Below are 13,227 nucleotides of genomic sequence, written 5' to 3'. Positions count from 1 at the left end.
TGAATCCGTCAAAAACTGACAGCATCAAGTTAACATTCCCTTTGTTTTCAATCACCGAATGAAATATGCCAATGATGAAGCTAATCATAGTAAAAAGAAAGGAAATATTTCATTGTTTATAATAGAAAATTCTAGAATAGTTTAAATTTACTGTTCATCAATAGAAAAAGAATTAAAAAAAATTATATATAAATAAAAAAAGGGGGTAGGAAAAAGCAAGGGACAGAGGGTGAAAAAAAAAAAACTTTCCCGGAATATATATATATATTGAGTCAAAGTGAAATATTTCTGTGATCCATTGTAAAAAGCGATCAACCGATTGGCTATTCGGATTGTCGGCCGCCTTGTTCCGAAACTTGGCAATTGAAGATCCATAGTTTAACCGAATAGATCACAATATACAATATATACCATTTTTGATCATGGGGATTATCCAAATAGAAATAATATACTTGTGACGGAAGATGATTTGATCCATTTATTTTTAACCTCAAATAGCTAAGCTTTAGGAGGGGTTATTTAATGTTATTTTGGCATAGTTATCTAGATCCGGCTGAAATAAACATTCAATGCCAGAATGGAAATTCTATTTTTGCGAAGTTGTATAAGATCAAAGTATATATAAAGTCATATTATAATTCTTTCTTTTCTTTTCTCTTTTTCTTATTTATTTATTTATTATTATTATTGAATATACTTAAATGTTACAAAGCAATACCCATTTTGATCATCATCCATTGATGTTACTGTTAGGCACAATAGGTGCTGGTACATTATTAACTTGGATGATATCAAAGAGTCTCGCTATTAGTAAAGACAATCAATCAATAGTAAAAGATATAACACCTATTCATAAACAAAATACAAGTAATGATGATGATAATTCCAATTTTGTCAAAATCATGAAAGATCAGGTAAAAAAAAAAAAAAAAAAAAAAAACTTTTATTTCATCATCGGAGTCTCTTGTAAATTCACCTTTTTTTTTTCTTTTCTTTCCAAATTCTCAGAAACGAAACGAACTAATTATTTTCTATGGATCACAAACTGGAACAAGCGAAGATTTTGCTCAGCGTATTGGAAAAGAATGCAAAAAACGGTTCAACATTCAACCTATAGTAGCAGATTTGGAAACTTATGATCTTCGTTATTTGGATGTATTGGATAAAGAAACTATTGTAGTATTTATAGTTTCTACTTATGGAGAAGGTGAACCTACTGATAGTGCCATTGACTTTTGGGAACTTCTTCACAAGGATGTACCTGTGTTTTCTAAAGATACTGCTGAAAGTCAACCTTTATCAAGTCTACGTTATTTTATGTTTGGTCTTGGCAACCGGACTTATGAACACTTTAATGGCGCAGCTATTGGTATGGATAAACAACTGACACAATTGGGTGCAACTCGACTTGGCGAACTTGGTGCAGGTGATGATGACAATTCTATGGAAGATGACTTTATACATTGGCAAGAAGGTTTTTGGCCTCTATTGACAGAAGCTTTGGGAACTACAACAACAACAGCAACAACAACGGGTCAACAAGAACTTGCTTATAACGTAATAGAAAAGAATACGGAAGAATCATTTGTTTTTTTGGGTGAACTTGGTGATACTCAGCAAATAACAACTTATAATGCTAAGCGACCTTATCCTGCTCCTTTGGAACTTTATGACTTGACTCCAACTTCATCTGAACAACGTCATTGCCTTCATTTGGATATCGATTTGACAGGTAGCAATATGTCCTATACAACCGGTGATCATCTTGGTATCTGGCCTACAAACAATGAAACAGAAGTATCTTTGATAGCTTATCTTTTTGGATGGGACGATATGCGAATGGATCAAGTGATTTCTGTTATGCCTACTGATCCTATGGGTAAAGCACCTTTTCCTCAACCTACAACATTACGTGCTGCTCTTCGACACTACTTGGATATTGCTCAAATTCCCTCTCGATCTACTCTGGAACTCTTGATTCCTTACTGTACGGATGACAAGGTCAAATCATTCTTTCAAAATTTGATTGACAACAAGGATGAATATCGAACGGTGGTTGTGGATGGTGTATATAATTTGGGTCAACTTGTTTCATTAGCTAGCGAAAATACCCAAGGCGTTTTGAAGAATGTGCCTCTTCCTGTGGTATTGGAATGTTATTCTCGATTACAACCTCGTTATTACTCCATCTCATCCTCTTCCAGCGAATCAGCCACGACAGTCAGTGCCACAGCCGTTACTTTACAATATCATCCAACTCCTGAACGAACAGTCTATGGCGTCAATACCAATTATTTATGGGCGCTTCATCAAGTGGTTGTTAACAACACATCACCCATGCCTAAGTATATCGTGGATGGACCTCGACAACAATATTTAGATGAACAAGATGGAAAAATGAAAGCCAAGATTCCTGTACATATCCGACAATCAAACTTCCGTTTACCTTCTCTTTCAAATACGCCAGTGATCATGGTGGGACCTGGTACAGGTGTTGCTCCCTTCCGTGGATTTGTTCGAGAACGTGTGTATCAAAAGCAAGTCAAAGGAGAACAAGTAGGTACAACCATCCTTTTCTTTGGTTGTCGTCGATCGGATGAAGATTATCTTTATCGTGATGAATGGCCTGAATTGTTTGGTGCACTTGGTGGTTCTTCAAGAATGATCACAGCCTTTTCTAGGGAACCTAATCAGAAAAAGGTATACGTACAACATCGTTTAGCTGAACATGGTGAAGAAATGTGGAATCTTTTAAATCAAGGTGCCTATTTTTATGTTTGTGGTGATGCAAAATACATGGCTAAGGATGTCCAACAAGCAGTCATTGATATGTCAAAGCAATTTGGTGGTTATTCTGATGAAAAGGGTGTTTCTTTTGTACAGCAATTACGGAAATCTGGACGTTATGTTGAAGATGTTTGGGCATAGATTTTAAACATACATAGACTTTGGTAGATTTTTTTTTTATATATACCTCTATTCTTTTTTTTTTTTTAATATTTTTTATTATTATTATTATTTTAGTTCATCACACACATCTATATACACATAATTTTGAATAAACGATTTTTATCATATACACATAATAATAGTATTGTGTTTTATATTTTTTTTTAATAATAAAGATAATCTATCCTAATTAATATCTTTCTATCTAAGACGCACGATCAGCATGGGATTCCACAAAAGTAGCGACTTGAGACTTGTTACGCATACCCACAAATTGATCTACCACTTCACCATTATGGAAAGCAAGTACAGTAGGTAAGGCAGCAATCTATATGTCAAGAAAGAAAGAAAAAAAAATATGAGTTTTACGCTTTTGTAATATTTGTTTTAAAACTTACCTTGTATTTTTGAGCAATGTCAGTGTATTTATCAGTATCAATCTTCATTAAGGAAACTTTGCCATTGTCAGCAACAGCTTTTGTCAAAATAGGACCCAACATTTTACAAGGAGCGCACCAACTAAAATAAAAAAGAAAACATTGAATGAATTAACTTTTTATATATTTATTTTTCAATTTGATTACTCTGCGTAAAAGTCAACAAGAACAGGATGATTTGCTTCTAAAACAGAGGACTTGAAACTATCAGAGTCAACTTCGATGGTTTTACCAGTGAAACGAGGCAAATTGGTATGGAATGTACGAATACCTAAAAATATATAAATATATAATAATAATTTAATATAAATAAATAAATAAAAGAGGATATTTATTACCTCGAAGAGGCAAAGAACGGGAAGCAATACGAAGAGAATTCATGTTATATTATAGTAGAGTAAGAAAATGAAGTTAAAAGAGAAAAACGAAAAAAAACAAAGTGGTAATCTGGGTTCAAATATCAGATCCTTTTTTTCCCTTTTGGAAATTAAAAAAAGCTTTTTTTGGACATGGCTCTCTTCTCCTCCCTCTTTCTCTCTCTCCTTTCCCTTTTTTTTTCACCTCCTTTTGTTTTCTATGCTCTCTTTCTTTTTATTTTCTTCCTCTTCTTCTTTTTCTTATCTTCTTTTTAATTTGACTAATACTATTCTATCAATAGTATAGTGTGATACCCTCTTCTCTTTTTTTGTTTTTCTATACTAGCAATGATAGAGTTTGAAAATGTTAGTTCTTATCGATCTACACCATCAGAAAATTTGGATACCATTGTTGAAAAAGAATCGACTTTTTATAAACCATCTAGTAGTTTTAACCATACAGTAAATATTACTAATCGACAAACATCAAGACATTTAACACAATCAGCAGCTTATCAACAACAACAACAATCTCGTTTACAACAATATCATTCTCAATCACCAGTTTATGTACATAAACCTGCCTTTTCTTTGGATGAATTTGATCTTTTAGATATTCTTGGTAACACCCCCCAAAAAAAAATTAAGGAGAAATGTATTACTTATGCAATTATGTTATTTGTTTGGATTAGGAACGGGTACCTTTGGTCGAGTCTATCTTACCAAATTCAAAACAACCAACAAGTTTTATGCAATGAAAGTGTTGAAGAAATCTGAAGTGGTACGATTAAAACAAGTGGAACATATTTTATCAGAAAAACGTATTTTGGCCAATATTCGATTCCCTTTTATTGTCGATTTGTAAGTTTTTTTTTTATTTTTTTATTTATTCTTCTTTTAACTTATTGAATATACATGATAGATTTTGTACTTTTCAAGATGATCATAATCTTCATATGTTATTGGAATATGTAGTTGGTGGCGAATTATTCACTCATTTACGGCGTGCTGGTCGATTCACCAATGATATGACTCGTTTTTATGCATCTGAAATAGTACTTGCTATTGAATATCTTCATGCTAAAAATATCATTTATAGGTAAAGTCTGAAATTCTCCTTTCTTTTTTTTTTTAAAAAAAAAAGAAAATCAACTGAATTTGTTATTATTATTATTATTAGGGATCTCAAACCAGAAAATCTCTTAATTGATCATCAAGGTCATATCAAAATCACTGATTTTGGATTTGCAAAGACTGTTCTTGATAGGTAAAAGAAAGAAAAAAAAAAAACGGAAACAAAATCTAAATTCATTTTTTCTCAATATAGAACATGGACATTATGTGGTACACCTGAATATCTTGCTCCAGAAATCATTCAAAGTAGAGGTCATGGTAAAGCAGTGGATTGGTGGGCTCTTGGCATTCTCATTTTTGAAATGTTGGCTGGGTAAGTTAAAATGCATGTATATTTTTAGATATTCATTTACTTGTTTGCATCTTAGTTACCCTCCTTTCTTTGATGATAATTCTTTTGGTATTTACGAAAAAATCTTGGCAGGCAAAGTTCAATTCCCAGCTCATTTTGATCCTTTGGCCAAAGATTTATTGAAACGACTTTTAGTAGGTGATCGAAGTAAACGACTTGGTAATTTAAAGGTAAAAAAAAAAAAAAAAAAAAAAGTGATTGAAACCAATCATTTTTATTATTTATTTATTTATTTACTTAGTCTGGATCCGAGGACGTCAAACGACATAAATGGTTTAGAGGAGTAGATTGGCTTGGTCTTTTGGATAAATCTGTACGAGCACCCATCATTCCTCCTTATCATCATCCTGGAGATACAGGCAACTTTGAAAAATATACAATCGACCTGGAAGAAGACAATGACAATCGACAACAACAATCTGGTGATCCTTATCAATCCTTATTCCTTGATTTTACTTGATCATTCTCCCCCTTTTCTTCTCCTCTTTAGTTTATTTCTTCCATTGTTATTCCCCCCCTTTTATTCCATAATCATTCATTATATTATATAGATGATAGAATCATATCAAAAATTAAAAAAATGCAAAAAAGTAAAAAAAAAAAATACAATATTGTTTTATTCCTTTTTTTTTTTTGTTATTATTACAGTATGCGAAACTGGTTAGGCAATAATATGTATGTACATTAGATTAATCTAATTTGTAATATGTATAGTACAACAGAGTGAGAAATATTTATTATAATATAATATAGATGATCATATACAAACAATATATATATATATAAAAGGAGAAGAATTGAGCTAAGTAAACTATGTATATGTGTAAAAAGGTAAATAGACATGTATGTGTATATAAAAAGGAGGATATGTATGAAAAAAAAGGTACTGTTCAAAAGATGGGGAATTGAGATGATCTTTACTCTAACCAAAAAAAAAAAAAAAAAAAAAATTACCAATCAGTTTATCCATCGTCTCTATTTATTTTTTCCTCCATTTCCTTTACCTTCAACAGTGATGATACTTGAATTGGAAGATGCAATGTTGGTATAATTGTTTCGGCGACGCCTTCTTCGTGTATAAATAAAATAAGATCCAAAACCAATAATGCAAAGGACAAGAACCGCACCCATCCATTCCCAAAAATAATCTGCTATCCATCGTAGTGCCCAGGCATCGCTTGATGCGAGAGGATCATGACTTTGCCAAAAAGGCAGGAAGAAAAGTCGTGTATTATCATCATGATCATCCAAAGGTTGTACCCATTCCACTTCAATATAATCAATACTTGGGCCTAAATAATATTAAAAAAAAAAAAAAAGGTAAATAATAAATTTCATTCTCTATGATGAGAGCATTTCTTACCAAAACCATTCGGATTATCCATAGTGATATCTAGAGTCTTTTCATTTTTTAATACCATGCCCAGTGTATATTGTCCTGTTGTTTCCGTTTGTCGATGTGATTTGAGTGCAATTGTCAAATGTCGTTGATTCGTCATATCCATTTCATGATCATTCAGAGTAACACCTAATTGCCATCGTCTTGTCCAGTAATCACCACATGTTGTCCAACTAAAGCAATCCAAATATCCAATGGTCAATTTGTAAATCCCCGCACGATCAATCTTGATATTCCTAAATCGAAGGGTCCCAGTTTGTGGATCATTCACTTTTCCCAAAGCAATCACTTGTGCACCACCAGAACAGTCTAAACATCCGCGACGACGTGCCAAACCATTTACCATATTGTTCAAGTCTTCCGCCTCATAACGCCGAGATAATTTGGTACTATCCATGTCATTGTTGGTACCTACTTCTGTGTCCTTGATAACGCTATCGATGATTGTTCCATTGGAGAGTGTAAACATAGAGACACCATGAGGTGGGATGATAAGATTGTTGATATAACTATTTTGATATATTAAATTAATATCCGTTTGAATAAAATCTATCCAATTTCTTACCGTTGATCTTTCATCGGTATCGTCGCATTTTCCCACAAATCAAAGGCTCTAATATCTGATCCAATATATCCACAGTAATGAGTATCGATATTGAAGGTTTGATGTTGATCCATATAATTGATGATGACTACAACCATTGTTTGATTTACCAATTCACCAACCCAGATATCTTTATCATGAGCAACGTGAAGTATTCTTTTTGCAGGTAATCCTAAAGGATCTTGCTAATTTTTTTTTTTAAAAAAAAAAAGAAGTTAGATCGTTTCACATATACTTTTATTACACAAAACTAATATTAAGACTTACATTCACGGCGATCACGTTTTTGTTGGTAACAAAATTATATAGTTCACTTGGCATATCACTTAGACTGTTTCCAAGAATAAGTGGCGATTTCATGGCTGACCAGATCGAAAAATGAGTTTTTGATTCATCTACAGTAAGTCTATCGTTGCCAATCTAGCGAAGAGAAGGAAAAAAAAATCATTCGTTTCAGTCAAGTTGTCATCAAATACGTAATCTTTTTTTTTCTTATATTTACTTCTAGCATATCTAAGAAGAAGAAGAAAAAAAAAAAGAAGAAAGGTTTATATGATTAACATTATCTAGTCATCATTTGATTGATCTTACCTGGATCAGCCCATTGTCCCGGACCACTATTGTTCACCACAGTAGCATGTACATTGAGTATTTCAACAATAGATTTCCAATCATTATAAATGTCATCATGAGTTCGAAAGCTGTGTCCATATTGATATGCCCATTCCCATGTATTTTCTAAATGAAAGAAGAGAGATGACATCATTAAGTAAAAAACATTCATCATCATAAACTAATTTACCTGTTCCCCAATTGCAAACAGATATAAATATTTGTCGCCCTGTAGTATTGATTGCTTTAGCCATGATTTCATACCTTGTCTTGGCACTAACTCCTTCGTCATAGTTGCAATTGTCATACTAGATCAAAAAAAAAAAAAAAAAAAAGATGATGAGTTACACCAATGGATTCCCGTTTTAGTAAGGGTTCATACAAGCATATTCGGAGTACAAACCCAATGCTTAATAAAAAAAAAAAAAACTATTCTTCTCTTTTCTTACTTTGAGATAATCTACACCCATATTTGCATAAGTTTGAGCATCTTGTAGTTCATATCCACTAGAAGCCATTCTACCTATATTAAAAAAATAAATAAAAAGGATATATTAAATTAGAAATCACATCATACATATTTGTGTATTTTTTTTTTTTTTACCTGCGCAAGTTTGCCGACCAGCACTAGAGTATATGCCGAACTTTAATCCTAAAGAGGAGTGCAGAAACTAGGATAAGCATATATGTTTTCGTGTTTTTATTTTATTTTATTTCTTACCTTTACTATGAACATAGTCTGATATAGGTCGAATACCATTAGGGAAATTTTCACGATCAATAATAATGTGACCATCGGAAGTTCGTTCATTAGATTGCCAACAATCGTCCATATTGAGATAAGTATAACCTGCGTTATGGTAACCTTTTATAATAAGAAAGAATTTATGATAAGTTATCAATAAAATAAAATAGAAACCAAATAGTATATACCTTGACTAACAATGAGATCTGCTGCATCTTTAATAAGTTGTTCATTAATATGACAACCATATTTATTCCATGTACTCCTATATATTTTGACAAAAAAGAAAAAAGGTGATTAGTACTATTGACATAATAGACGAGTAATGAACATACCAACCCATAGGTGGTGTAGAGATCCCATCCTGAGCCTGAATGAGTAATATCAGACTAGAAGCGGTGATAAAAAAGACTTCCAACATAAAAAAAAAAAAAAATAAGAAAAGTGAAGAAAATGGGAAAGAAAAAGAGAGGGAAATTTAAAAGAGTCCGTCGGGGTCATCTATTTTAAGGAAGATTGGTTCATATTGATTATCCTCTTTTCCCCCCCTGATGGATTAGCTCAGGTGAATAGTGAAAATGACCTCAAATATAACTTTTTTGGTTATTATTTGACATTCTCTTTCTTTTTCTTTTTCTTTTTTTTTTCTTATTTTTTTTATTTTTTTTTTATATTTTTTTTTATTATTATTATTATTTAAAAAGTATTATTATGCTTGGAAAGTGGAAAAGAAATAGTATTGCTAGTATATCTTCACCATCTAAAACAAAATCCAAAAAACCATCATCATCATCATCTTCTCCTCTTAAGACAGTGAATTCAAGTCAAAAAAAGTATATGAATCTAATAAAGAAATGGTTGATGCCACATTTTAGACACAAGGGTCACACAGACATGTGCCAGTCTACACCGGATCTTCATCCACAATGTCAGCAGTATCCATTTTCTCAGGAACAAGAATGGTCAACACAAAGACAACGTCAACAACAAAGATGGTCAATGGATATGGTTCAAGATTATTTTTATTCACCACCACGAAGATCAATGATGAGATACCCTCCTACTTGTGGTACTACTTTTTTATCTACCATTCCCGAAATATAAATATATATATATATCCCCTCATTCCCCCTTTGAGAATGTAAAAAAACCATAAAAATAAAAAAAATAAAAATAAAAAAAAATCATTGAGTTTCTTCGATCTCGGTTAATAAAAATACCGTCCATTTGTTATCCGTTGTTATTCTTCTTGCATGAATTCTGATCAATAATAATAATAATAATAAAAGAAAAAGTCACTGTTTCATGTGATAATCATCTTACATGATGATATTCATCAGATGATCGAAAATAAAAATATTATATATATATATTCTTTAAAAGGATTCATTTTTATTGATTATCATTCCTCTTTCCCATTTCATATTATGTTTGGGTATCAATCCACATTTAAAGTAATTATTACATATTCACAGCATAAAACCCATTCAACCTTAAAAAAAAAATAAAAATAAAGACGAGTTGCATTTTGATAAGAGTCATTTTTATTCAAATCCTGATCTCTCGCTTGCCTTTCTCTTCTGACCCATTTCGTGATCACATCATAAGCATACCGTAATTTATTTATTTTTTTCTATTAAAATAATCAAAAAACGATCTACCTCTTAATTCATACTGTAATTAAAATATAGAGAGTTAAATTACAATATCAATAGCATATATAATCTCAACATGTAAGGGATACTGATGTATTACTTTCCTTTTGATAATATTATTTTTTTTTTCTTTGAAGGTATAGACAATGCTGATGAAGGATACCTCCTATGAAACGCCACCGAGTCAAATCTAACATTAAAAATCATGATCGTGGTAACGTTTATTATTATTATTATTATTTTGTCAATAGCATTGACAACTGATTGAATCCAAATAAGGCAACCCTCAGAAAATTCTCACCCAGTCGCGGTTGAAAGTTGTATCTTTTTTCCAACCGTTCTTTTTTCTCTTTCTTTACTTTTTTTTTTTTCCTTTTGAAAAATGAAACCAACAGACAAGGTATGGAAGAATGAGAATTAAACAATTATATTAATACATGTGCTTACTTTTTTTTTTCTTTGATTTCAGTAGCCTTTTACAGCACCGGTTTTATATGGTTGGCCTTTGGTAGCAGCTGCTTATGCAGTTGAATATCTTCCTTTCGTGTCATACAAGTTAGCAAAGGATGCAAAATTACTTTCATTACGTGAACATACTGAAATCCAAGGTAAAGCAACATCATTGGCAATACCTGAAAGTTACATACTTTCCATTGCTGCTTCTAACCATCTTGCTCAACGTGATTCAAATGTAAGGATAAAAAAAAAACTCGTTTCATAGAAAAAGAAATTATTGATCATAAACTTTTTTTCACCTATTTTAGATTGAATGGCCAAGATTAGAAAGTGATACGAAAAGTCAATCTCTCTTTCTTTCGTTTTGGGACTATCATCAAGCGTACCTTGAACATCGTACCACTCCGTCAGAAGTAAAATAAATAATAATAAAGAAAAGAAAAAAAAAATGAATGACTGAATAATGGGGTACTTTTTCAAAAAATAGATTGCAGAAACAGTGATTGAAACATTGGCCAATTATGAACAATATCATTTTATTCGACATATGGTTAACAAAGACATTATTTTGGAACAAGCAGCAGCTTCTACTAGGCGATATAAAGAAGGTACTCCTAAAAGTCAATTGGATGGTATCTTTATTCCTGTCAAAGAAGAATTGGATGTCATTGGTCTAGAAACAAAAGCTGGTACTTCTTTTCTTAATGATGGTCATCCTGCTAAGACCAACGCAACTGTAGTACAACGACTAGTCGATGCTGGGGCTATTATTGTGGGTCATTCGGTCATGAATGAACTAGGATGGGAGTATGTTAAGATATGGATGATGTGTATGTTATACTCATTGTTCTTTTTTATTATTATTAGTACGTTCACTGTCAATCCGACAACTGGTGTTCCAAGTAATCCATATGAATCAACTAGCTCTTGTGGTGGTTCCTCTGGTGGATCTGCTGGTGCTGTTGCTGCCAATCTATTTCCTATCGCAATAGGGTGTGATGGAGGCGGTTCAGTTAGGTAAGTGAGCAATATATATATTTGGCAATTTTTTTTTTCTTTTTTGATGGATGAACCAACCTTTTTGTTATTCTTACCCTTATTACAATTTAGAATCCCTGCTGCATTTTGTGGTTTGTATGGGTTGAAAACCACGATCGGTCGCACGTCCGCTGCTGGTGGCAGTAAGTAATTTAACGGGCAATATATGCATTATCTATCTTTTATACTCAATTTTTATGTTTATAGTGCCTCTTGATTGTTCTCTTGCAGTGTCAGGTCCTATTTCGGGTACTGCTGATTCACTATCACTTACCTATGCTATCATGTCTGGTGTTGATGAAAAGGATCCATTAACGAAATTCCAACCTCCTGTATCATTGAAGGATTATACATTGACTCATACTCTGGAAGGACTTACCATTGGTGTTATGCCTAGTTGGAATGAAAAAGTGGATGATCCTGCTGCTTTACGTCAAATGGATGTTTATATCAATTATTTCAAATCTCTCGGTGCCCAGGTGATCGAAATCGATATTCCCGATTTGGAATTAGCCGCTACAGGTAAGATGCTAGTGTCCAACAACAAAACAAAAAAAAAAAGAAAAGAAAAGAAAAGTGGGAATGATTTGTTAGTATATACTCATCTATTTATCAATACTCTGAATTATTTTTAGCTCATCTGGTGACGATTTGTTCTGAAATGTACGACTTTGCTTCCCGTTACCAAGATCAGCGTCGATCCTTCTCAGCATATACCCGGATCATGTCAGTAATATCACAAAATTTGGATGCAAGAGATTATGTACGAGCACAACAAGTACGAGGATTGATGATGAACCATCTGCAACGTATATTCGATGATGACAATGTAGATTTGATTTTAACACCAACGACGGCCATTCAAGCACCTTGTATTCCCAAAAGAGCACATAGTTATGGACTTAGTAATGCGACATGGACAACCAAATCAATGGAGTACACTACCCTTGCCAATTTGACAGGTATTCCTGCTGTGACCATTCCTTCTGGATTCCACAATGGCAAACCTCTAGCAATCCAATTGATGGCAACATGGTTCAATGAAGCTTTACTTTGTCGAATGGCCAAAGTATGCGAACTTGCTCCTGGTATTGAACGAAAACGACCTGATATTTGGTTTGCTGGACCTTATCTATGATAGTTATCTCTCTCTCTCTTTATTATTTTTTTTTTTTGCCTGAATCATTGGAAATGGATAGTTAGTTAGTTATTGATTAATGATTACTTTTTAATATATGTATGATTAAAATGATTGAAAATAAAATATTTTTTAGTTGTTGATTGACATGTATGAAGTTTTCTTCCTAGTCTACTATTTTACATCACTATACAAAACAATGTCATTTTTTTTTATTTTGGATTCAAGGCAATGCCTGCTTGTTTACATACCATCTTTATGGATGATTTCGAACATGTAATCTCGCATACAGGAGAAAGTGTATTTTGGTTGATCATGTCCGACGAACCGGGACTAATAAATCTAAAGCATC

At 32.6% G+C, this 13,227-nt stretch overlaps 5 protein-coding genes across 5 annotated transcripts; 3 read left to right on the top strand and 2 right to left on the bottom strand.

Annotated features, from left to right (window-relative positions):
- The first annotated feature begins 916 nt into the window (after nucleotides 1-916).
- On the top strand, nucleotides 917-3,023 carry BX664DRAFT_331908 (uncharacterized protein). The gene has a single exon (XM_051545222.1). The coding sequence runs from the start codon at nucleotides 1,318-1,320 to the stop codon at nucleotides 2,926-2,928; it is 1,611 nt and encodes a 536-aa protein (XP_051399827.1). The 5' UTR covers nucleotides 917-1,317; the 3' UTR covers nucleotides 2,929-3,023.
- BX664DRAFT_331906 (thioredoxin 2) lies at nucleotides 2,980-3,806 on the bottom strand. Its single transcript, XM_051545221.1, has 4 exons — nucleotides 3,725-3,806; nucleotides 3,534-3,657; nucleotides 3,348-3,468; nucleotides 2,980-3,277 (listed from the first exon to the last, which is right to left on the bottom strand). The coding sequence occupies exons 1-4, from the start codon at nucleotides 3,765-3,767 to the stop codon at nucleotides 3,155-3,157; spliced, it is 411 nt and encodes a 136-aa protein (XP_051399826.1). The 5' UTR covers nucleotides 3,768-3,806; the 3' UTR covers nucleotides 2,980-3,154.
- Nucleotides 3,807-3,943: 137 nt separating this feature from the next.
- BX664DRAFT_125082 (kinase-like domain-containing protein) lies at nucleotides 3,944-5,830 on the top strand. The gene is made up of 6 exons (XM_051539775.1): nucleotides 3,944-4,603; nucleotides 4,665-4,841; nucleotides 4,923-5,009; nucleotides 5,070-5,189; nucleotides 5,245-5,398; nucleotides 5,470-5,830. Exons 1-6 carry the CDS (start codon nucleotides 4,407-4,409, stop codon nucleotides 5,686-5,688), a joined length of 954 nt encoding a protein of 317 aa, XP_051399825.1. The 5' UTR covers nucleotides 3,944-4,406; the 3' UTR covers nucleotides 5,689-5,830.
- A 1,333-nt stretch (nucleotides 5,831-7,163) lies between these two features.
- Nucleotides 7,164-9,019, bottom strand: BX664DRAFT_125079 (alpha-galactosidase). Its single transcript, XM_051539774.1, has 10 exons — nucleotides 8,924-9,019; nucleotides 8,777-8,853; nucleotides 8,565-8,708; nucleotides 8,448-8,495; nucleotides 8,293-8,366; nucleotides 8,034-8,151; nucleotides 7,823-7,969; nucleotides 7,734-7,744; nucleotides 7,499-7,651; nucleotides 7,164-7,416 (listed from the first exon to the last, which is right to left on the bottom strand). Exons 1-10 carry the CDS (start codon nucleotides 9,007-9,009, stop codon nucleotides 7,189-7,191), a joined length of 1,086 nt encoding a protein of 361 aa, XP_051399824.1. The 5' UTR covers nucleotides 9,010-9,019; the 3' UTR covers nucleotides 7,164-7,188.
- A 1,496-nt stretch (nucleotides 9,020-10,515) lies between these two features.
- BX664DRAFT_358598 (amidase signature domain-containing protein) lies at nucleotides 10,516-13,042 on the top strand. The gene is made up of 8 exons (XM_051548051.1): nucleotides 10,516-10,643; nucleotides 10,716-10,934; nucleotides 11,008-11,112; nucleotides 11,187-11,506; nucleotides 11,567-11,716; nucleotides 11,810-11,880; nucleotides 11,945-12,259; nucleotides 12,373-13,042. The coding sequence occupies exons 1-8, from the start codon at nucleotides 10,626-10,628 to the stop codon at nucleotides 12,873-12,875; spliced, it is 1,701 nt and encodes a 566-aa protein (XP_051399823.1). The 5' UTR covers nucleotides 10,516-10,625; the 3' UTR covers nucleotides 12,876-13,042.
- Nucleotides 13,043-13,227: the final 185 nt, after the last annotated feature.

This window comes from Halteromyces radiatus (genome assembly GCF_025201355.1).
Source record: "Halteromyces radiatus strain CBS 162.75 chromosome Unknown BX664scaffold_4, whole genome shotgun sequence".
NCBI lineage: Eukaryota > Fungi > Mucoromycota > Mucoromycetes > Mucorales > Cunninghamellaceae > Halteromyces > Halteromyces radiatus.
The sequence above is the reverse complement of the archived record's forward strand: the minus strand, read 5'-3'. Positions and strand labels throughout refer to the sequence as shown.